The sequence below is a fragment of the Drosophila hydei genome, unplaced genomic scaffold, assembly GCF_003285905.1.
Source record: "Drosophila hydei strain 15085-1641.00,03,60 unplaced genomic scaffold, DhydRS2 tig00000099-arrow-arrow-pilon, whole genome shotgun sequence".
Classification (NCBI taxonomy): Eukaryota; Metazoa; Arthropoda; class Insecta; order Diptera; family Drosophilidae; genus Drosophila; species Drosophila hydei.
Window position 1 is genome coordinate 37,203 of NW_022045663.1, and position 24,342 is coordinate 61,544.

The window sequence follows — 24,342 nt, forward strand, 5'->3', positions numbered from 1 at the left end:
ACCATTATCTGACCATAAATAAGTCTGGTAACACTTATAGCAAAAACCGTTTGAGAATTCGATGCAAGACATTGTAAATTTTTACATGTGATGTGGGCGTTGGGCGGAAATTACGCAACAGTTGTCGTTGACTGGAACATGCTAGTAAATTATACATATAAACATATATATATATATATGTGTATATATACATATATTTACTACACATACATATGTGAAACACAGACCGACTCGAAGGCAGGTGCTAATTTGTGTGGCGCATAATTCACAGAAATGTGCGAGTACGCGTTCAAATTTCAACGAAAACTTTTTATGGCCAATAACTCAGAGCTGCAAAAAATATATATACTCACATATATATAACATATACACCTCTATAGTTGAGTATAACTCTTTCAAAAAGTAGCAGCAAAAGCTAAAAAGGAAAATGTTATCGATGACGCCGATGCCGGTGCCGACGCTTTAGCTTATCTCTTATCTTTGCCATTTGTAATATTTGCTAAAACTGGGCAAAAGAAAACGAGCAGCAAAGCAAAATATACGTATATATCCGCTGAATTGTTGTCTGCTTTTGGCAGTGCAAATTGCATACGATCGCTTTGACGTCAGTTTAGAAGGCCTTAGATCGTTTATCTAGAAGGGAGTTGCTAATTGACGAATTTGTGGTTCTCCAAAAGGGGACTTACTTTAATTTTCAGACATTTAAAAAAGCTTATATAACATGTGCAGGTATTAAATATCGCAAAAGCTTTTCGTGTTTACTTTGTGCTTCTTCCTCTTCGACTTTTTTCGTGTCTACAATTCGAAGGAAATAAAGAAATACTTTATCATATTTTCAAGAAGTTGCTTTTTTGCCATTGCTTGTGTTTTGTTACCTTTGATATTAAATATATTTTCTATTGCATCGATCATTTATGACGAATGAATTGAATATTTTGATGAAGTAGTTCCGGAAGTTTTGAATTAAAAAAAAAGTGACGAAAAACTTAGAAAGCTTGAAAAGCGCAGGCCAAAGCAAGAGTAATTGAAATTAAAAAGAATATGTTTAAATCTGATCTTAAAAATTAATATAAAATATATGATAATATTTAATATATAATTAATTTTAATACTAAATATTTTACATATTAGGGTATTTCGGAAATATTAGTAACAGGCAGCAGTAGGCTTAGTAGACCCCAAAAGTATGTATATATTCTTGATTGGATTCCGAACGCATTAAATAATAGGAGAATCCATTTTGAGCATTGCTTAGGGTAGCTCCTAGTCGGGCACTACTAGAGAAATAAATATATTATTGTTATAAACAATGGTTGAGTCAACTTATTATATTAAGTAAGTATATATCTCAAGCACATATAGATGTCTCTGATAGACGGCTACACGATATGTATATATACAATATCTGTGCCAATATATTCAATGTACGTATGTCCATATATATGTATATTGTGTATCGAATATATATTTAACGTTAATTTAAGGCGCCATCGATTATCGCACAAGCCGTTTGCATCGTCTACCAGAGTCTGGAAGCATCAAATTTCCACAGTGTTCCATTGCGTCTTTGCAATCGGAGCGCCGCGAGCCTAACGAAACTCTATGCAGTCGACAACCAACTGAGAATACAACAAAAAATAGAACTACAATAAAATATTGTGTAAACACAAGTATTTTTTTGTCTGCATTTCGGTCGATATGTCAACCTTGTCCCCATTTGATAGAGCTGCAGCTGGGATGAGCAACCACCCAAAAATACAAAAAAAAAAAAAAACAGATTGGGCTTCTTACATATGTCTTTGTCGATAAAGAGCGCACTTATCAGCGCACAATCAAAGCAAAATGCGCTTTCACAACACAAGATAGAAACAACAACAACAACAACAACAATGACGGCGCTAATTAGAACTCGGATAAATCCCATAAAAATAATGCTCCAGCTCGAGTGGCTTTCATTTGAATATGCGTGTTTATGCGTCTACTTAGTGCATTTTGTCATTTGAGTTTTTAATTTGGTGGCAACAAATTTTCGTAGGGCTTAGCGCCAAGTGCACATGACTTGGCCAGAGTTGCCAGGCATATCTATAATTAGCAATTGTCTAGCGTTTCCCCCAACTACGATAAGATAAGCGGACTCGTATGTTGATAGCGGAAAACAAGCAAAAAAGGCGCAGCTCGACTGGTAGATGCTCTGTAAAAAAACATACAAACTATACTATTTTAGAGGCCTAGTGCTTTGCATCTCTGAATATCTCAAGTATTGCTTACGCCAAAGTCCCTTTCTTCATAAGGTTTCTCTTCAAAGAAATTTCATATAAAATTTCTGCGAATTCATCGATAATACTTAAGAAACTGATTTTTATATTCAATTTCTGAACTCTAGCTTCCACAATCTCTGCCTTTCTTGAGCACAGCAGAGACTGACATATCTAAAATATTATTTTTGAAATCGATAACTCTTACAGTAAACTACATACTAAAATTGAACGCCCCAGCTCTTTTAGTCTCTGCAGAACTAATACAGTTCAATTCTAAATATATGTTTTGTGATCACATCTGTCAGCTTTTGTTATGCTATTGAAATACCCTGATACTACCTTAACACTGAAATATACATTCATTTCTGAAATATTTGTTTACCCATTGGCAAATACTTGAGCTAAACACGTGGCGTCGTTCTGCCCTTAGCTCTATCTCTCTCTCTCCCTGTTTCTCACTCTTCCTCTTCCGCTCTACTCTTGTAAACAAATGCAAAAAATAATAATTGCTGAAAGTATTTTTCTGATATTTCGAAAAGCCAAGCAGTAGGCTTAGTTTACATCTGGAAAACAGGTGGCCCTTCGAGAAATGTGTTGAGCTGTTGCCGTTTGATTAGTTCATCAATGTGAAATAAATTTGCATTTGGATATTTATAGCCCACGCCAAACAATTTGGTCAATTGGCAAAGGCAAATCAAAGGCAAACATGAATGAGGCGCGTTTTTTTCATTTTTATTTTTTTAATGTTTTTCATTTTTTTCTATATGCATATATATAGACATGTATATGTGTATATATTTTATTTTTTAATATTTAGCGTATGTGCGACCTCGTCTGGTATTACGATTGCGTTGGCTGCACCGCTCGCTGATAATAATGCGGATCGATTGCATTTGGGTCTGCGGTGTTGCACGCGGCGTATGATTAATCAGCTTTAGGGTGGGCTGTGTGTCGATGGCTGTTGTTGTTGTTATTGTTGTTTGTCGCTTATGTTACGTGACAATATGTGTTCAGCACGCTCAACGCATATTAATCAATATTCAGCCATAAAGCACAAGATACACTCACGGCTCATTAGGCCCGTTGATTTGTATGAGAAATGCATTCGCCTTTTTTCATTGTTTGTGTCCACGCACAGCAAATGGGCTGCTTAAGCATTTATCATGTCAAATTTATCATTTAGAGGCATCAATAAAATAAAAAAGAGTTGTGTAGTTGGAATTGTAGAACTAAAAGAACTTTCGCTAGAATTGTTTATGGTTTAGAAGAAGTTTGCCTGTATCTAATCTTCTTTTAAGTAAGTGGATAAGAGTTAACCATTTTAAGCAGGGTATGAACACATTTGGAAAATCTGAAGTGATTGGGCTATTCTGATTTCAGGTTGGGCTTCCTTGATTGAAGCTGCAATTGAACAAGCTCAAAGATTTGTTTGATTGACTGAAGATATTCGAGTTATTAGTATTTGTATATACAAAAGCTGTCGAATTATAAGCATAAATTAGTATTTAAATTGCTATTAAATTGACTTATTTTGTACAGCTTACTTTGAGCACGTTCACTCTTTGAACGACTGCTTAAACAGCTTGGGAATTTCAAGCTAAGTCTCTTAACATATGTAGCGCAAGGTTTTATTTTCTCATGTTTTCCATCTTTCTAAACATATTTTCTCCCATTTGTAATGCTATTTGCTTTGGTGAAGAAGAAAAACTTTCACACTTCATTGCCAAAAGTGATTGCAAGCAATTGTGATTTGCAAATGGCTTAAATTAATAATGGAAGTCAGCTCCATGGCAGTCAGCAGTCGCAGTCAGCAGTCGAAGCAGTCGAAAGCAATGACAAAGTTCGTTAAAAATGAATTTAGACGCTTGCAATTAAAGCGCTAATTATACACAATTAAAATCAAAGTCAGGCAACAGAGTAAAACACAAAAAAAAAAAAATAATTGTTGATATAAATATATAAGAAAATCAAATCACATTGTGCAAGTCATTTGCAAAATGCAAAATGCAAAACAACTGTCTGTGTCTATATATAGACTATATATACTCGATGGCCTATGTGCTTGCACTTTCGATTTGTGGGCACACGAAATTTACATGCCTATATCGTACGCTGCACTGCAGTGGACAAAGAGGGTATATTGATTGTATGTAACAGGCAGAAGGAGGCTTGATCGGGCCCATCAAGTTTTTGTATACCTATTAGGCAGGAGGTATAGATCAGACTAGAGCGAGAGAGAAAGAGCTAGATACTATAATTAGAAATATTAGAGTCATCTCCTAGAGATAAGAGACAAGAGAAAGAGCTAGGCATGGTAAGACATTATAGACATCTCCTAGAGAGAAAAGTCTGTCGATAACTTGCAACATATTTCGCGAGTCTCAGCTAAAACTCAGTTAAATAAATCTGCTTGTTTCTTGGTATATCTAAATCTCAAGGGTATTCCTTAGTCGAACACTCCCAACAAGTGCACTTTTACTTGTTTATCTTTGCTGATTTGCTTAACTAGGGAATGGCATCCATTTACGTCTTATAAAAGGTAAACTAGCTAGTATATTAGCATACTTCACATACATATATATGCATTTAGATATATATAAATGTCTATATACATCTCTAATCTCCAAATTGAGCTGTTGGCATTGGCATTTGCCAAAATTTCCAAAAAATCAAAAAAAAAAATCAACAAAATCTCGCGTCTTGCCAATTTGGTAGCAGCTCCAAACGCATCGTTAGTCTGGTCAACTGCAACACACGAACATGATCATGATCAACGGCTCAATGATCGTTGGGCCAAAAAACCAGTTGGCTACAAAAACCAGAGAGCTGAAAAAAAGTTTTTGCTATTGCTTTTGTTATGCCGCCCCCCGATTGAGGCAGCCATTCGGCCGGCCGGCCGGCCGGCAAAACAAAAAGTTGGCCAACAAGTGGTCATAACTGTCAAATGATGCTGGTCCCGGCCAATTGCCGTCCTCCTCCTTTGCTGCGCTGCTACCCCTGCTTCCTACATCTTAGCCACCTTAATGGCCAAGCCAAGTCGTGCGTGCTCTTAACGTGTCAACTGCCAAGTGGCAAGTCAAGCAGCAGGAGGAGGCACACACACAGCAGCCGCACCGCAGCAACCGCAGCAGCACCTCGATCGACTCTTTGGCATCATCAACTGCATTCGACAGATGCAGATACAGATACAATATGTATATATATATATATGTATGCATATATATTTATGCATAGTTTATTAAAATGCTACTAAAACCTAACCGCAGGCTAATTTGTCCAAGGCTCCACACTTAACTCAACTCCCCTCTCACTCTCTCTTTCTCTCTCTCTCTCTTTTACTCTGTCTGTGTGCCTGGCAGTTGTTGTGGCTGCTTGTCTGGCTGGCCTTCTACTTCTGTTTGCCACAGCAAATGGTCAGTCGTGCGGCATTGTCTGCACGTGTTTGCAGCTACACTATCCTACATACTACCATCATTTCTTTTTGGCTACCTAAATTATTTTTCATTCTTATGTAATTTGGTGAGGAATTTGCTTTTTTATATATATATATCTACTTGCTAAGAAAGTCAACTAAACTTTATTGATAAACTCTTATCAAATTCATCCACTGCTTCCATTGCTTAAAACAACTTCCAAGTCATTCGCTCTGTCAATGTCAGTTGCTTTGTAGCTTAGTGTTACACAATGTTGCACAGTGGTTAACACATACCCACTCATAACATAGTTTACCCACATACATATGTATCGACATATATCTGTGCAGCTAATACAACAGACACGAATCCGGCGGAACGCATTGGCAGGTGCAATTGGCGAATAATTTCACGCTGCAGTTGAAATATTTATGGCATGTTGAGAAAAACTTTATTGCCATACACAAATTGTTGCTGTTCACTGTTGATTGAATATTGAAATCGAAATCGAAATCGAAATTGATAAATTCTAATGAAACTGAAATTTGTTGATTCGGCTGCTGCGACAAAATGCAATTAATCAATGTCACTTCTAGAATTGTTTTATCTCCTCAATGAATACGCAAATAATTTGCCAATTCGCATTAACCTCGATAATTAACTATGCTGTGACCTGGATTGTTTCGGAAACAGTTTGAAGTGTTTATCTCGTGATTCGTGACAAGGTCTTCCAGCTAGGTAACTGTTATAAATAGTTGCCACGTAATAGTTCAGGCGAACTTCCCTCCACAAGAAAGACCTAATAATAATAAAACCCACGCAAAGTTTTCGAGTTTTTTTGTGTGTTAGACGCGCTCATGAAGTGAAAGTGAGTATATTGGGTTTGGAGTTCGTCAAAATGAAATTTAGTATATATTTATATACTTATGTGCAGATTAGTTTTAGAAAGCGTTGAGATTTGCCTGTGGCCAACTGTGATATAACTATAGTGTTAAGGCATCAGTTAATATCAGTTAACAGATTAAATTCTTATATCGTGTAAGAGCTGTATCTTTCACAATTTTATAGAGCTAGATCTTCAGCTTAGTTTTGATCTGCCCTAAAGATAGATCAAAAATATTATAATCAAGTTAAGGCAGATCATTAAATACCTTCAAACCGAGAAAGATAAACCTATAAATTTTATGGTACTTTATGAACCATAAGAGAGTATCCTGCAGTTGATAACGCCCGTTTGCAATGTTCTTACTGCTTGTCAATTAAACTTGTTGATTTCATAATAAATGTCACCCAAAACCGAAAAACCCAAAAGCGAATAAAACGTGGCTATCTCCGGAACCACAATGTGTGCGATCATCTAGCCACAAGCTGTTCCCCATTTGTCCATCTGTTCGTTGTTCGCCAATTAACGCAGCAGCGTTCTGATAATTTAGCTTAACTATTTAGTATTAGCAACATAGCTGCATATATCGGTTTCTATGAGCTGTATTTGTTGATCTATCTCGTGCTTGTCTATTACGTAGCGCGTCTCGTTCGAGAACTTGTTGAAAATGTAAACAATTAAAAAGCATTGATCGACTGACTAACTGATCATTTCAAAATTAACATGTTTCTAATTATAAAAAAAATCCAATGAAATATCTATTTGCGCTGAGCTCACTTCCTCCATTGAGAAACTAAATAACGTCTTTAGATGCAGTTTAGACAATATTAAATAGACACTGCTACAGTTCGATTGATTACATGTCTATGGCTAATTACTTGTTTCATTGTCATTGACATTGAACTTTGAGTTAAGTAATAAATCTAATTAGTTATGAACCGATTGAAGCTGTATGAGAAACAAGCTCTGAAATAGATATTTAGCTCTATAATTAATAAGAGATTGGTAATCCTTTAATGTGAGAGTTATTACTATAGATCTCTATAAGGGCAAAGATCATATGCTTTAATTAGATTTATTAGAAAATGGAAATTATATATATTGATCAGGACGATGGGCTGAGTTGATCTCATGTATTTAAAGACTTGTGCACACAGCTGGATGCTGTCAGTAAGCTCGGAAAATTTGATAAAGAAATACCATCTAGTAGAAAAGGTATTCATAGAGAAACGCAGAGTGATTGAAGTAACAGCTCTGCAAAGTGTTCATGGTATCTACTAGTCGTGCTCTCCCGACTAAAGCACTCTTCACTGTTAGAAGATATAAATCTGTAGATTTATAGCGCAAACGTTGTCATGCAACAAGTTTCAGAAACCTTTGCAAATATTTTCCTTATTTAATATATAATTTTTAAGCTGGTATATTATAATAGATACTAAAGTTTATCTATCTTTAAAATGGGACTATGCAAACGATTTAATAATATATATTGTTTGCTTTTCAATGTTTGCCTTACAATTCATATAATCACAGCTTATCGGGCAAGCTAATAAATATATATTTATATCCATAAGATAACATCTCCTCATTTTACACAAATACGGAAGCAAATTTAGAGATAATTAAAAAGACTATATATATAAAATATATCAATCATCTTAAATCGAGAATCACTATGAAATGCTTACGTAACACATGTCATACACTTAAGACCCGCTTTCAACTCATTCAAAATTTGTCGTATTATGAAAAAGAGGGACCTAAATCCATTTTGCACTCATGGAATGACAAAGAAATAGATACTTATTTTTAGCGCTAGCCAGTTAAGTTCAAATCTTTATAGCATTTGATTGCTATTATATGTGTATGTATGCTTAAGTCGTTTTTAATACTCTAGCTGCACACAATGGGGGTATTATTTAGAAGGTGGGCTTATGAAACATGATGATCAGACAGCAAATTGTCTGATCAGGCTAGGCGCCCAATTGAAAAGTTTCGCGGAAAAGTGTCTGACACAAAGTGCAATCCCATTTGGCACTAATCAACGTGCTCTTGTCTACAAACAAATCATCAACAATGATGATCATCATGAACCTCATCATCTCATCATCATCATCTGCATACGAATGTATCTATGCCAATGACAATGAGAGACGTTGGCGTCGCAACGCTGTCAACGCGCCAAAAAAAAAGAGAAAAAAAAAACTTTGGTGTGGGTGTTTCGTGTTCGCCCGCTGATCGCCAGATTTGCAAATATATATATTTTTGCATATGTATATATATGTATAAATATATATATACAGCCACAACCGGACTCTTGTTCAAAACTGAATTAATAAGAAATAATCAAACACTTTTATACCCTAAATAAATTTTAAATTGGAAGCACGGGGCATATTGATTATATTCAAGTGCATGCAACAGGCAGAATAAGGTGTTGTTGAGCCTAAAAGGTATTTCAATTCTGGTTCATTTGACATTTGCCACTAGGTTATTCGTCTATTCGAACCTATAAAATCTTGAAGATTGATCTCTTAAGATTTATCAATTAATCAATTACTTTACTGTTTTGTCTATAGATTTTTCGAAAGTATTCTCAAATATTAAGCTCTTCACTCTTTTGACACTTTTTCTCGCTTTTCACCCACAAAATCGAATACTACAGAAATAAAGTTTACTTCTATATGCCTTACGTAACAATATTCTACTCAGTATTTGATGTCTGCTCATGGTGATCAGGGTATTTTCAAGTCGGTTACTTCCATCTAGCGCACTATTGCTTATTTCTTTTATTGAATTGTCTTGATTTCTGGTCGCCTTTCGCCTGTTGCAAGCGAATGGCTTGCGTGTCTCCAGTTGAGACCTTCTCTCAAATGTGTCGCAGCTGTTGCCATGCAATGCGATCTATAACAAAAATATATGATCTGGAAGAAAATAAAAGAAAATAGAAAATATAGAAGAATGCATTAGAATAGCTGGCAAATACTTGAAATACTCATGCCAAAGGCACAACACATTTAACAGTGTCTGCTATATATATGCAGAGAGCTAAAAATCTGCTCAATTTTTCAATTGTTTAATTTATAGAGAAATCAAATTGAATATAAATTTTAATTGAAAAGAGATTCACGAAAATCGAACTGTTGGATATGAATATTAAATTAAATTTAATGTTCACTAAAAATTGAAAACAGAATTTTGTTTGTTGCAAATATTTTAACTTGAATACATAAAACATAAAATCTAATTTGAATTTATTCTAAGCATTTTTCCTAATGTAGAAATAATATTTATTTGGAAAAATATCTTAACTTGCTGGTATTTTCAGCCCTAAAACTTATAGTATATAATTAATGGAGCATTTAATATTGAAAATTCATGGAAATGATCTTTTTACTTATATCAATACATTTATATATAAATATATATACTATAAATATATATATACTATAAATATATATATACTATGTATATATATATGCTAAATCATTCAGGAAATGGCTTAGTGTTGCTTTACTTATTTCTTTTTTTATGTAAATTGTGAAATGTGAGGGGCAAAAAGAAGAAAAAAAACGAATATTTGCGTTTACATTTACCTTTCTAATTGCTCGACTCGACTTGACTTTCTCTACGGTTAATTCCCGACTAATCAGAAATTATGTTTTGGGGTTTTTTATTTTTATTTTTGCTTCAACCTCTCTCGCTGTATACTTGTTGAACTTTTAAAATGCATTTAGTAATATGTAATTCCATATATATATACAAATGATTCATTTACTGACGCGTTTTTTCCCTCGTACAGGTTTACAGATTGATTATAAATTGAAATTTTACAAATGCCATATATATATATGGTATGATTCAGTTTTATGGGGAATTGTCAATATACTTGCTAGCGGAACGTCTGTTGGCAGCCGGCCAAAATACCAAGTGTGGTAAAAGGGGAAAATGTTTTTCAGTTGTTGTCGAAATTTGGCAGCGCGTTCTTGATTTCATTTGATTGGGTTCAAGTTCAATGGAAACTGTGTGCCTAACAAATCGTTTGATGCGGGGGCCAGGCCAGACCAGGCCGGGTAAACAGGGCGAATGCGTAATGTGAGTGTTTGAAATTAAAATAACATTTGTTGCTATCGAAATGTATGTGAAGTGGAATGAGTGATATATAAATTAGTTAGGCTTATGTTGCTGCTTAAATATAATTACAATATTCATTTATTGAAATGTTTTTTATTCAATTTTGAATTGCACAATAAACTATTTCTTCAGCATAGTTAGACTATAATAAAACAAAATTGAGTGAGCTGCGTTTATTTCTTTTAATGAACATTTTATGCCTAACAAATTGATTGAGGCGGCCAGACTGGCAAACAGGGCAAATGCGTAATGTGAGCTGAAATTATTGAGTTTTAATTTTATGCCTAAATATAAAACATGAAAAGAACATTTGTTAATGTATGAAATGAGTGTGAAATGAATTAAAAACATTGACATGAGAATCTTAAAGCTATTACTTTCAGTCATTGGAAGTGTCATATAAGTCATGCCTGTTTGTATGACTCCATATTGTGTTCCTGTTTCGTATTTGTAGTAATTAAGAGTTGGCATTTTGCTTGCCTCGCATAATATTGGGTTATCGTATCTTATGTATTATGCTTCCTTATGTCAAGAATAATCGAAAGCCATTATATTATAGATATGAAAAAAGCAGAAAAGCAAAATAAGTTGAAGACAAGATGAGATAAAGTTTAAGCTATGTACAATTATTTGTGACAGCCTTTTATTTAAGTAGAAACAGACAGAAACGTCTGTCTATGCTTGGAGTCGAAAGCTTATTTGTGTGTGTGTGGCATATTCAGAGTTCAAAGAGCTCTTGGAGTTCACTATAAAAGGTCAAATGGGTTGGAGCTTGTGTTGGTTTCTTTTAAACAGTTTCAAGTTCAATGGAAATTCTCTGTGTCTAACAATGTTTAAACAGCTGGAAACGGGGCGCATGCGTAATGTGAGCTTAGCAGCTGTCTGAGCTGTGCCCTGGGGGGCTTTAATTTCTTTCTTGTGGAGCATTGACTTCAAGTGCCCACGTTTTTTTGGCTGCGATTTACACTCAATATGTATATATATTTATATATAATTGTTATCGGGCACAACACTCAACTTTTTGCATATTTTACAAATTTTTTTTGCATTTTTTTTTGCTTACGCTTTGCAGTTTTTTGCCATTTGCTGGCCTCAATGCCTGGTAGCTCGACACTCACATTTAAGTTACGTATGTATCATATATTATATATTTTAAAGATTGTTCGCTTATAATTTAATGTTTCGTGGAAATCAATCAAACACTTGAGCTGCGTTTCTTTTTGGCTTTTTATTAATAAAAATGGCTTTTTAGTCGGTTTCTCGTAAGGCTCAGTTGCACTCGCTTGGCGTTGCCAGACTGAACGAAATTTGCTTAATTGGCAAATTGAAGTCGTCTTTGCAAAATTGGCATATTGATAATTTGTTGATAATGCCAGGGCAAAAGAGGCAAAGCCGTGGGGGCAGGCGAGCTAGTCAATGAATTGGGTCATTAGACCCCACAACGATGGCTGTTCGAGTTTTTTTTTTTAATTTTGTGCTAGTCGAGCGAGGTGACGAGAGCATATTGGTTTCTCTGGATTGGATATTTTATATGCATATATACTTTATATATATATGTGTTATATAGCGTGCTGAAAACTCTGATTATGTCCATTCTATAGAAAAATATGTAGCGTATATATCGAAAGTAACTATATCCAATTTTGAACTGTTATTCGACTCTACAACTAACTTCATAAATCATCTGGTTCACTTCTTTGAACTAACTGTTTATTCTAACTAACTAAACTTAGCTGTTCTATAGCGAACGAGTATTATGCAGTTGGTAGCGCCCAATTGCTATATTTTTTCATTATCTTTCTTTGTTGCTTGAGGTAATGAGCTCAAAGCTAGGCTAGAGATCGAGAACAAAACAAAATTGGCATATGCTAATTGTCTTTAGTGTGCCGCTTGTGTGTGTGTGTGTGATATACATGTGCGCGTGTGTGTGTGTGCGTCTATCTGCCCACAAGCTGAATGTCCGCAGCTGGTTTTCTATGACGACATGACTGTGTAAAAATTCACAGCAACGCCTTGAATGAAACGCCGCGCTATTTTTATATTTTATATATTTTAGTTTTATTTTTAAAAAGGTTTTTTTTTTTAAATCAGTTGAGCATTGCCTTTTAACTTGTCTAGCTCACTGAGTCATGAGTTGTGCCGTTTGTGTTTCATGGCTTAGACGTCATCTTGGCAACAAACGAGCTTGTCTTATAAGCTAAACATTGTCTGTCTGTATCTCTGTGTGCATGTGTGTGTTTGTGTTTGCGTGTATGCAGCGCAGGTAAGACAACAAAAATCACCTGATGTTTTAATTGCGGCGCGTCATCATTTCGACTGCGTAAACGCGGTCAAAAGCAACGCAAAGACAACGCCAAGAAAGAAAGAGAGAGGGAGAGAGAGAGACAGAAGGTGTGAGAATGAGAGAGGGAGTAAGTGAGAAAGAGTGTAGGGAAAATGAAAGCAAATGGCAAAAAGGCGCAGCTATAAAAGAATTCTAAACGCTGTAGTTCAATAAACCACGACTTAACGGTAATCCGTAAATCGCTGACTCTACAGTTCGTACTATAGGAATATATACATAACACATACGTACATAATTGTATGTATACTTTTGTTGATCACTGTATATATTATATTTTGCATAGTCAATTGGCAAACACTTGATTCAAGCTGCCGCTAAATTGAGCTAAGGTTCAGTTACTTTATATATATGCATATATGTATAAACATATATTTCATCTATTTATAAACCGTTAGATAAATAAAATTGGCGAACAAAAAAGAAGAAGCTTTTATTATGTGCCGGCGCACGGTGAGCGCGATTTAAGTGTGCCCATAAAAAAGAGATTTCCACAAATTTAAATATGCACACACGATACACACACGCACACACACACACACACTCTTGTCTGGCGAAATTTTGCAAATCGCTCGCCACATGATGTGATTTTTTACGATTCATTTTTTTATGTTTTTGTCAACACTTAATTCTACTTACCATATGACATACACATGCATATAAAGCTCAATATATTTGTATACCCTTCTATATATATATAGACATATATGTATATTCCTATTTATATATATATATACATACATCTACAAAAGAAATGACGAATCTGTGTTATATATCATTTGTTGTCCCATTTATATTTGCACTGTTCTTTTTTTTGTTTTGTGGATCAACTAATGACCGACAAACATTCGGGTTGAGTAGAAGGCAAAAGAGTGACGATCCTCTTGAGTACCCTATAAAGTTGAGGCTTGACAAGTGTACTAGAAGAGTGAATGAAGACCCATGTGTACCCTGTAATTTGTGTATAAAAGATAGATTTTATTATTAAATAATATTTAGTAAATAATAAGTTTTTTGCTAACAGATTTTTAAGGCAAATATAGCTAAAAAAAACTTTATTATTTTATTATTTATTTATTTATTATTAATCATATAACTATCAGGAATATATATTTTAAAAGAGAATATAGTCCAAAAATGTATTGCAAATTGCTTGATTTTTTCTTTATACTTGATTTAAGACTTAATTATTATTACTATTAAAGATTGTTTTACCCATATTCAATAGAGTTTTGTTTAATAGGTTCTCTAGATATCTCAATTACTTAGGTTTCATGTCAATTATTTAGTTCATAAATTCACAGCCTTTCAGCACATATAACCAGTTTTTTTCAGCTATTATAAGTAATATTTTTATTGTTTTTTTTGTTTAAAGAAATTTGCATTTAATTAAACAATAAATTTAAATATAATATAATATAAATGCGCTGATGTCTATATAGTAGCTATAACGTTCTAATTTTAGATACTGAGATACTTTGCACTTTTCTGCTTTCAGTTTATTAGGCTAATTAAATGCTTCTTCAGGTTTGCTCGAAATCTGTAACAAAAATTAAAAAAATATATGAATATTTTTATATACACAAATAAATTACTTAAATATATATATAAACATAAATGCTTAAAAATAATACTATTTAGGTTACTTTTAGTTTATTAGACTCTTAATTATAGGTATAACCATTTGCTTTTTTCAATTTTAGTAAGCAAGTATATGGGAATTTGACGTAAATATCATAGTTTCATATACCTATAAATGTACAGGAATATTTTATTAAACTGCATATTAATTAAATTTAAAAAAAAATGAATAGTATAACAGTAGAAAAGTAAAATAGTAGAAAAGTAAAATATTAACATAATATATTATAAAATTATATTGTCTCTTATACAATGCTGGTATAGTAGTCGTATACAGGTGCCTATTATATATATTAGTCTTCCATATCAGGCACACAGCATTTACAGGGTATTCAAAGGCTCATTTCTTTGTATAACAAACATGATTAGTTGTCTTTCTTGTTAATGTGCTTTGCTTCTTTCTCATTTCATTTCATTTTTTCATTTTTTTTTTTGGAAGCATCGAGTCAAGGTTAGCCGCATTTGTCATCATTTAAGTTAAAGGCTAATGTTGTTGTTGATTTCCTTCAATTTGCGAAAAAAAAAGTAATATTTGTTCTAAGTCGAAATGGCATTAAATGGCACTTGACTCTCGCGCGTTTTCAGCCCGCATTCAAATTCTAAACTTTAGCTAATTTTTAGCTTCCTGTTTGTGAATGTATATGTATGTGCATATGTCTGACTGTTTTCTCTACTTGGTCAATTTAAGTAAAATCACAATCAAATTATGATAAGAAACATATTTTTCTTTTTTAAATGCAATTAAGCGCATTTAATTGCAATTTAACGCCAACTTGTTGCTCGACTGGTTGAGCGCAGTTGGCAACCCAAAAATGGCGTTAAAATTTGCCGGCAAAAATTGACAGATTTTGTTTTTTTTTTTTATATTTTTTTGATAAATGCAACCGCCAACTGTGTCTGCAGTTTAGCATTTCCAGCCGAAGTGAAAGTCTTTTGGCCAAGGCAATTTGTCAACACCAGGCCATTTGAAGAAGACATTTGTGATTTGTTGCGGTTTTGCTGGCAGCAAATGTTGTTGGCTGCCGTTGTTGTTGCTGCTGGTTGTCACTTGTATTTGGCCATGTTTAACCAAACGCAATGACACAATTTGTTAAGACCACATTTCACATGTCAAAATGTAAGCAGCAGCAGCAAGCAGAGCCAGCCGCAGCAGCATTATAGTCGAGTCTGACCTTGAGCCTGACACTCTCTCAGATACATGTGTAGCTAAAGCTCAATTTGCATGCTGCCTTTGGAAGACTGTAATTGTGATTTGTTGTGGCTCCCGTGACTGGTTTTTGGTCATGTTCAAGCAAAGGCAGCAGCAGTAGAAGAAGCAGATGCAGCATCAGCAGAAGCAAAGGCAACAGCGACTGCTGCTTGCAGCTGTGTATGACCTTAAGGTAAAAACAGTCTAAGATACATTTGTATCTTAAACTCAATTTGAAGAAGAGCTAACATTATAGTTCCTATGTCAAACTGCAGCAGTAGCTGCAGATACATTTGTATCTAAAACTCACTTTGCAGTTGGTCATGTTGGGGATGATATTTGTAATTTGTTATGCCTATTTGTTAAGACCGCAAATCGAATGACAAACTTCAAAAAGTCTGACATTGAGTTGAACACACTCTCAGACACATTTGTATCTCAAGCTCAATTTACATGCTGCCCGCCTCATTTCAACCCAGTCATTTGATGACGATATTTGTGATTCGCTGTGGCAATTTGTTAAAACCGCAATTTACAGTTCAAAATGCAGCCTGACCTTGAGCCTGACACTCTTTTCAGATACATTTTGAATCTCCAACTAAATTTGCATGTCTCTGCCTCGTGTTTGTGTGTGTGTGTGTGCCGCCTCATTTCCAGTTGGTATTTTCTGCTTGGTCGCGCTGCCCCGCATCATTATCTGCAACAGCAGCAGCCACTCTGCGCCTTAATTATGCATGCTTGCCACCAATTGTGGCCCTTAGCAGCAACAGCAACAGCAGCTGCAGCACATGCGTCCGCATTTATTTTTTTTTTGCCAAATATATATATATATATATATATATATATAAATTGGTCGCATATTGGCGCGCCGCTGCGCAAACAGTTGCCCATAACAAAGAGAAAAATATTTTGGGTGGTGGCAAAGCTTTGTTGTTGCCCTTACACAAAATATGTTATGTTGCTTATGCCACGAAAGGGAAGGCATATAACAGCAGCAAGCTCTATTAAAGTGCTCGATCAAATGTTTCATTATACATGAGATTATAACAGCTGTGACATATATTATATTTAGTATAAATAAAAGATTTGATATTTTTCGTGGAATTAACTATTTATGTTTTTTTAGAACTCGCATCGGAAACAGTTTCCAGCAGTCAAAATGTATCTAAAATCGAGCATCAAGTAAAATAGAAATAATCGCAAATATTTTTAGTATTTGGTTGATCTATATATCTGCTATGGCTTTCAGTTGTTGTATCGCTTGAGATTTAATAGTAACACAAAGCAACAGCATTTGGTTGGGATTACGATGATAGGTTTATGATAATACAGCTTGTTAGGGCTACATTTATTTTAAAATATGCTGTCTTAGCTTTATGATGGTTTCAAATTCCAGTTCTTAGATACATATTTTAGTACAGAGCACTGAGTCGTTGCGTGAGCATCAGTGCTTATCTAAGAGCTACAATCTAAATCTAAGATTAAACACAGTCTGCAAGGGTATTCAAACTTAAACAATTCACAATGGGAATGGCAAATGTAATTAAAGTTATATCAGCATGACGCTGCAGACACATAGCTAGCAATAGTTAAATATTAAAAATGATTACAAAAATATCTTATTTAGCTTGGCTGCAACTAAATGTAAATGCGCCACACTTCAATTGAAATGCTAAAAAAAAAGACTGACTATTGTCATTCAGCTGCATATTTGGATATGAAATTGAAGAGAACTTTTGAATTATTCAAAGTGCATCTCGCTGTAAATTTCAAAGTGCAATGCAAATGCAGCTGCATTTGTCTTGTCGATTATTGTGAGGCCTGGCAATCAGTATGCCTCATATCTATGTTCATTTAGGTATATGTATGTATTATTATTCCATTGTTCTAGGCGACGCTTTTTGCGGTCAAAGACGCTGCTGGCTTATCAGCCAAAGCTGGCCTGAGACTGTGGCTATGGCAGAGCGCGAATTGTGCTTAAATTGCAGCCACGAGGCGGACGTCAATCACTTTGCGTTGCTCAACTAATAAATGCTCACAAGCACAGATGTATATATACTCCTATATATATATATATAGGTATATATATATATTCTCACTTACATACATTTACAACGGCTTGAGATTAAAAGCACGCCGCTTGTTAGTCTGACAAAACGTAGCAGCAGCTGCCTCGACCTCAACCCCTTAACCCACACTAAACGGGCTTGATCTTTATCTATATATATACACACATAGATATATATATATATATATCTGAGCATTTAAGCTCTGCTGACAGGTGATTTACTTAATTAAGAGTTTTTTTTGTATGTCTCTCTGTGTGTCTGCGTGTGCTGCAGTGAAAGTCATGTGATAAATGCTTAAGATTTATCAAATTCAAGTGCTAAAAATTAATAACAATAGTTACAACAAATGAAAATGAATGCTTAGCTATATACATAAATTGTAGGCAACAAAATTCATTGATAAGTCAGCGACTTGCGCGTAGTTAGTTGACTTTGATTTGGCTTATAGATAAGTGCGAGCTTTTATATTATTAAGAGAGCGATTGCGTGAGAGAGAGAGAGTGAGAGAGAGAGAGGGAGACTATGTAACTGCCTTCTCTTCTCTTACAAATTGCTTGTTGATTAAGTGTTATATATACAAGTAGGCATTATTTGCTGCTACTTTAGATTGTTGATGCAACACTTAACACATTTTTGCGCCTCGGTTAAAATTTCTGTTTGATTAATATTTTATGAGTTCTTTAACAAAAGGTACCATTATCAGACTTTATACATCATTTTTGTTAATGAATGAGTATTCATTATGATGAATCAAATATTATTAGTAACACAGAATTTCTTTGATACATACTAATAACTAAATATTCAATGAATCTCCAGTGAATTACATATTGATTGCTGAGAGCTTATTGAATTTCCTGTTTGACTTTATAAACTTTTATGTAAGCGCATTATAAATTTAATAAATTTATTGAATTTCCTTGTTGAGTTTTTTGTTAGACATTTTTTTTACGATTTCTCTTTTAATGTTATTTAATTTGCAAATTAATAAATTTTTCATAAGAAAATTCTATGTAAAATATTTTCATAAATCTCCTTTCTCTTTTGTACATCAATTCCAAGTGAATATCCCTTTTTGTATTGACAAATTTTAATGTGTTCATTTAATACAAATCTTTCAATTGCCTCTAAGAATTTATTTTCGAGATAAATTGCTTCAGATGGAGGTGAACTCCTGCCTTAGAAACGCTCTGAAGAGCGAAGTTTTGGTAAATTTCCCTTGGAATTTCTGTTATGGATTGCTAGATATGCCTTAAATGATGACTAAGTAAATTTCTCACACACACATTTTATGGATTTACATTGACGACGTTTAAAACTCTTTCAGAAGTGAAGCCTGCCTAAGTTAAGCTCTTGACTTTTCGCTTTAGATTAATTTCCCAGTTGTACGTATCACTCCCTGGTTGCCCTATAAACTTGAAGTAGGTTGCATTTCAATTTTTCAATTTCCTAATAATATTTCCAAGTGCTTTGCACTGACTCATTCAGTTTTACCGCAGTGTAGCGCGTGTGTCAGGTGCCTGAGTTGTTGCTGATGTCACAATCGACGTAAATAGTTGCACACCCAAAATTATCTTGTCGAACCTAAGAACTTATCAATAAAAAATGGCAAAAAAAATGAGAGAGAAATAAAGAAATATTAATTACCCTGTGGGTAGATAAGGTTGTCAATGCCTGGCCAAGCTTAAACAAGTTATAAGCGATAAAGAAATCTAAGCACGATAGCGACTGCTGATAGATATAGAAAAAGTATCAAAGAGAGACAACACACAGAGAGAGAGAGAGGCAGTTACTTATTTAGAGTTAACAAAATATGACGTAACACGCAACTTCCTATTGACAACGCCATTGGCGTTGCGATCAAAGCTCATGGAATCGACTAGATACAGCTAGTTGCCATTGTAGCTTCACGGTACTCGGAACTCTGCAAACTAGAAGCCAAGCAGCTGAATTAATTTTGTTTTTATTTTGCTTTCAATTCCTTTGCAGTCAAGAGCGAATCAAGCATTAGAGATCAGCCATGGAGCGCTTGAACTTGTTCGCTTTACTGGCCCTGTTGCTATGCCTGTGTGCTGCAGATAAACCTGGCGCATACTGTCCCGAGGACTGCAGCTGTTCCCTGTCGCAGCACACACACAAGCCTCTGCTGCACGCCAAGTGCAATAGTACGAATGGCTTGAAGTTGACGGACAAGCCGCTGCCTGCTACAACACCCATACATTCCATTGATCTGTCCTATTTGGGTTTGACGCGTATGGGTCATGTGCTGGATGGGCTGACCAATTTGACCTCGGCGGATTTGTCGCACAACGAGCTGCATGACCTGGGCCATCTGAGTCGTCGCATCAAGAAGCTGAACCTCAAGCACAATCGCTTGACATCGGCCAAGCTGTTGAAGCTGCCGCAGCAGCTGCAGGTGCTCAACTTGCAGCATAATGACATCACAACACGCTGCCCATCGAGTTGACACACTTGCAACATCTGCAGCAGCTGGAATTGGGACACAATAATATCAATTGCTCATGCCGCACCCTGGAGGTGCGCAATTGGCTGCAGGAGCGTCATGTGTATATGGAGAAGCCGGTCATCTGTAGCTTGCCAGCGGAGGCGCATGGCAAATCCTGGCTGCAACTGAAGCAATCGGACATTTGCGAAAAGGAGCAACGCGGCTGGTATGCCACGGATGTCGATGAGAACGAACTGATGATGGGCGATCAGCCACTGCCCGATTCCAATGAAAAGGACGAAGAGGAACAGGAACTGGGCAAAGACTATCTGGTCATCGATGGTAAGAAAGCGGTGAAGACACCAGAGCCGCCACCGGTTGTGGAGAGCGATGTTGAGGGTTCTGGCGATTTGACTGAAATGAATATGGAACTGGTTGCCGCTCAACAGGCTTCGGAGCAGGTGCCCGTTGTGGCCGAAGAGCCGAAGACACAGGAATTGGTGGGTCTGCCACAGCACGACGAATCAGAAAACGAAGAAGATGAGGATGGTTCCGGCAGCGGCGGCGGTATGTTGATTATACCACACATTGTCTCGACACACGTCCATACAGATGACTTTGAGCCGCCAGCCTCCTCCGAATCGGAGCATGAAGACAACGACGACAATTACGACAATAAGCCAGTGGAGCAGCCGGCTCAGCCGTCGCCTGATATTTTCCAGAACATTGGCATCTTCGAGGATGCTAACAAGGGACAACCGGACGAGGTTAGCGAGGAGACAATTGTGCCTGTGGTGCAGACTAAGCTCGATACAGGAGCACCAGGCGATGTGGTCACAGACGGTCCCATTGACACGGATAAGACCTCGGACGACATACTCTCTGCCAAGATCGGTAAGAAGGATGACAACAATGCCATTTACTTCCTGCTGGGGCGTTATTGCTCTCATTGTGCTGGGACTCATACTCTTCGTGGCCATCAAGCGCTGCAAGTACAACAGCAATGCGGCGGCACGCGATGCCGAGGCACAGCGTCAGACCGAGCTGCTGGACATGGATAAGAAGAATTTGGGCAAGCCCCTGGCACGCAACGGTCACGAGCATTCGCCGTTGATTGGTGAGAAGACCAAGCTGGATGATGCACAGATTGTGAATGGATCAGGCAAAAAGCCGTACGATAGCAAAGATGGAGCTGGACAACAGCCGCTGCTCAATGGCAATGGCACAGCCAATGGCGATGCCAAGGAGGTGCCAACCATCAACGAGCCCGTTGGTGCAGATGCAGCACCACATGAATACTATCCAATTACACCACGTTATCCCACACCACAATCTCCGCGTGCCTCCAAATACGCGCAGCATCCACCACAGGGCGATTCCAATGAGCAGAACAACAACAATAACAACAATGAGCCGGATGGTTCCTATTTGCCTTCCTCGCCAAAATCGGGCCGCTACTCGCCCGTCTATTCACCGGAGACTGGACGTGTCAAGATCAAGCTAACGGAGACGCCCAAGCCGAAGACTCCGATGCTGGTCACGCGCAGCAAATCCAATGCTGGCGATATTATCACAACGCGCCGTTCAGGGTGGCGGCTATTTGGAGCCGACGCATCAGGTCAATGGCATTGCCTCACACTGAGTTAGGCACGCCCCAGACAAAAAACCCCTCTCCACCCTCCATTCTCTTTCCCATCAGCTGACAGCCATGTGTCAGGCGTGAAACGTGACAGACAAGTGCCAAGCGATAACACCAACAGCAGCCAAGAAGAAGAAGAAGAAGAAGTAGAAGATGAACGTGCGACAACAACATTAGCATTAAGCTAAGCTTAAAGTGTGGCAATCGATAATCGATAAATGATGATCATTAAATAATTATCCATAATTTGAAAGTAAATTTCGATAATTATTATCGATTATAGATAGTCGGACAGCAGTAAATGGTAATCGGTAAGCGATAATCGATAATCAATTATTTATGACTTGTAAACAATTATCGATAATTGCTAATTGATTAAGCCAGCAATCGAGAATCTATACAAGATTTTCGGTAATCGATTATCCATAATATGTAAACATTTATACGTAATTGATTTGAGTAATCGATGATCGATAAACGATAGCGATAACGGTGCTTTGCATAACAAGAGCAAAAAACAAAACAAATTTTGAGAAAACAGCAACAACAAAAACAACTATTCGTTTTAAGCTCCCGCTTCCCCCTCTTAAATATATTGTAACCATTTTGTAGTTTTAGCATTAAGTAAATTAATTATACTTAAGCATAAATCTAGTTTAATACCAAAGTTAAAAAATATCTTAAATGTAAATTTCCAGCTGCGCGAGAAGAACAAAAAAAAACTAAATAAAAAAAATAAAAATTTAAAATTTTTTGGGCTGATGACACTTTACAACACTATTTTTTTCTACTGGCAAACTGCATGTGCATGTGCATGTGATGTGCACACACACACACACACTACTTACTACACAAAACTACATAAATACAAATATATATATATATGTGTGTGTGCCTTTATATATATATATAATATTTAAGCTCCATTCTCTTGTGAAATTATATTGTGTTACTCTCTGTTCGTGTGAATGACTTTTTAATTCAAAATAAGCCTATCAATAAAAACAAAAAACTACAAATATCAAAAATAATATATTTTTTTATTTTTTATAAACAGCTTTTGCGCCCAACTACCAATTACTCTGCAGCTGCTCAATTTATGTTAAAGCTTTTGACCAGGCGTTTAGTTAAGCTTACAACCTTTGTTATCGCGCCGCGTCGCTGCTAACTGAGTTTAGGTTGTTGTCTTGGCTGCACGGTTTCAGTGCTACAGTGCGGGCGAAAATAAAGTGCCGATTGAGCGCTTAGTGCAAGTGGCTCTGAATAGTTGTTGGAATACCATTAATATATATGTATATATGACTATTAATGTCCAAAATATTGGTTACACTGTATATATCTAAACCATGAAATTGTTCGATTATATTTTACTATAGATGCGTGCGTTACATGAAGTTTAAATAGGCCTTAAATCTAAATATAGAAAAATGTAACAAGAATTAATTTAAGCTTTGTCGTTGTGTTTGTTTTTGAGTGCTTAGAATAGTGTCTCTCTCATGGGCTTGTGAACTGGAACGCTGCGTTCGCCTTCGCTGGCGGAGCTCGAGCTGTCCGCGGCGGCAGCAGCGCTAAAATTTCCGCTAACCCGACGACGAGTGATGAGTTCTTTCGCTTCCTGCGCATGCCGCGCTCCAGATCGATCTCGGCGGCGGATGTGGAGACATTTGAACGAGTGTCGTCATCAGGCAACGAGGCGATATCTGGCACAGCAATCTCCTGGAAATCACTGGCTATGGTTGACGTGGACGCGGCCTTTTTATGGCCGCTGCTATAGTAATCCTCGACAGCTGGATCGAGCTGGACAGCAGCCGGCAGATTATGCTCCATCGTGTACACCTGTGCGCTCACCTGTAAGTTAGTTGGCACCTTGGGCTTGCGTTTGGCAAAGGGACTGCCTGGCTTGCTGCCCATACTGTCGTATTCGGGATCGGTGAGGAACTCTACACTGTCGGCCATAATATTGACACGCTTAAAGGGCGGTATCTCGGCTATCTTTGGCTTTCTCTTCGTATACGGACTGTTCTCGTAGCTCTGGAAATTGCCAATTTGCTCGGCGCTCTGCAAGTTTTGTCGCTTCAGATGAGCAGCCGGAAAACGTGACTCCTCGATGCTCAAGCGACGACTACCCGACTGCGTATTGTATTCCATATAACCTGTGCGTCGATGTGGCTGATACTGTGCCGTTCTCTCTTTGTCACGATTGGAAAGCATTTACACGCTACGGAATCTTTGACGCGTGTCCAGCTGCAGTTCCTCCTCGCCGGCCGAGTTTGTCGCCGTCTGCCTTGAGTCTGGCTACGACGCAGCTGCTTGCGATTGCGCTCCGCAG

The 24,342-nt window shown here is 36.6% G+C and overlaps 1 protein-coding gene across 1 annotated transcript in view; it reads left to right on the plus strand.

Moving 5' to 3' along the window:
- LOC111600892 (protein windpipe) overlaps positions 1-22,021 on the plus strand; it is a 31,305-nt gene extending 9,284 nt beyond the window's left edge. Inside the window, 3 exon segments of the mRNA XM_023317232.2 lie at positions 19,918-20,374; positions 20,377-21,306; positions 21,308-22,021. Coding sequence (XP_023173000.2) covers positions 19,949-20,374; positions 20,377-21,306; positions 21,308-22,021 — 2,070 coding nt within the window. The 5' untranslated portion in view covers positions 19,918-19,948.
- The last annotated feature ends 2,321 nt before the right edge of the window (positions 22,022-24,342 follow it).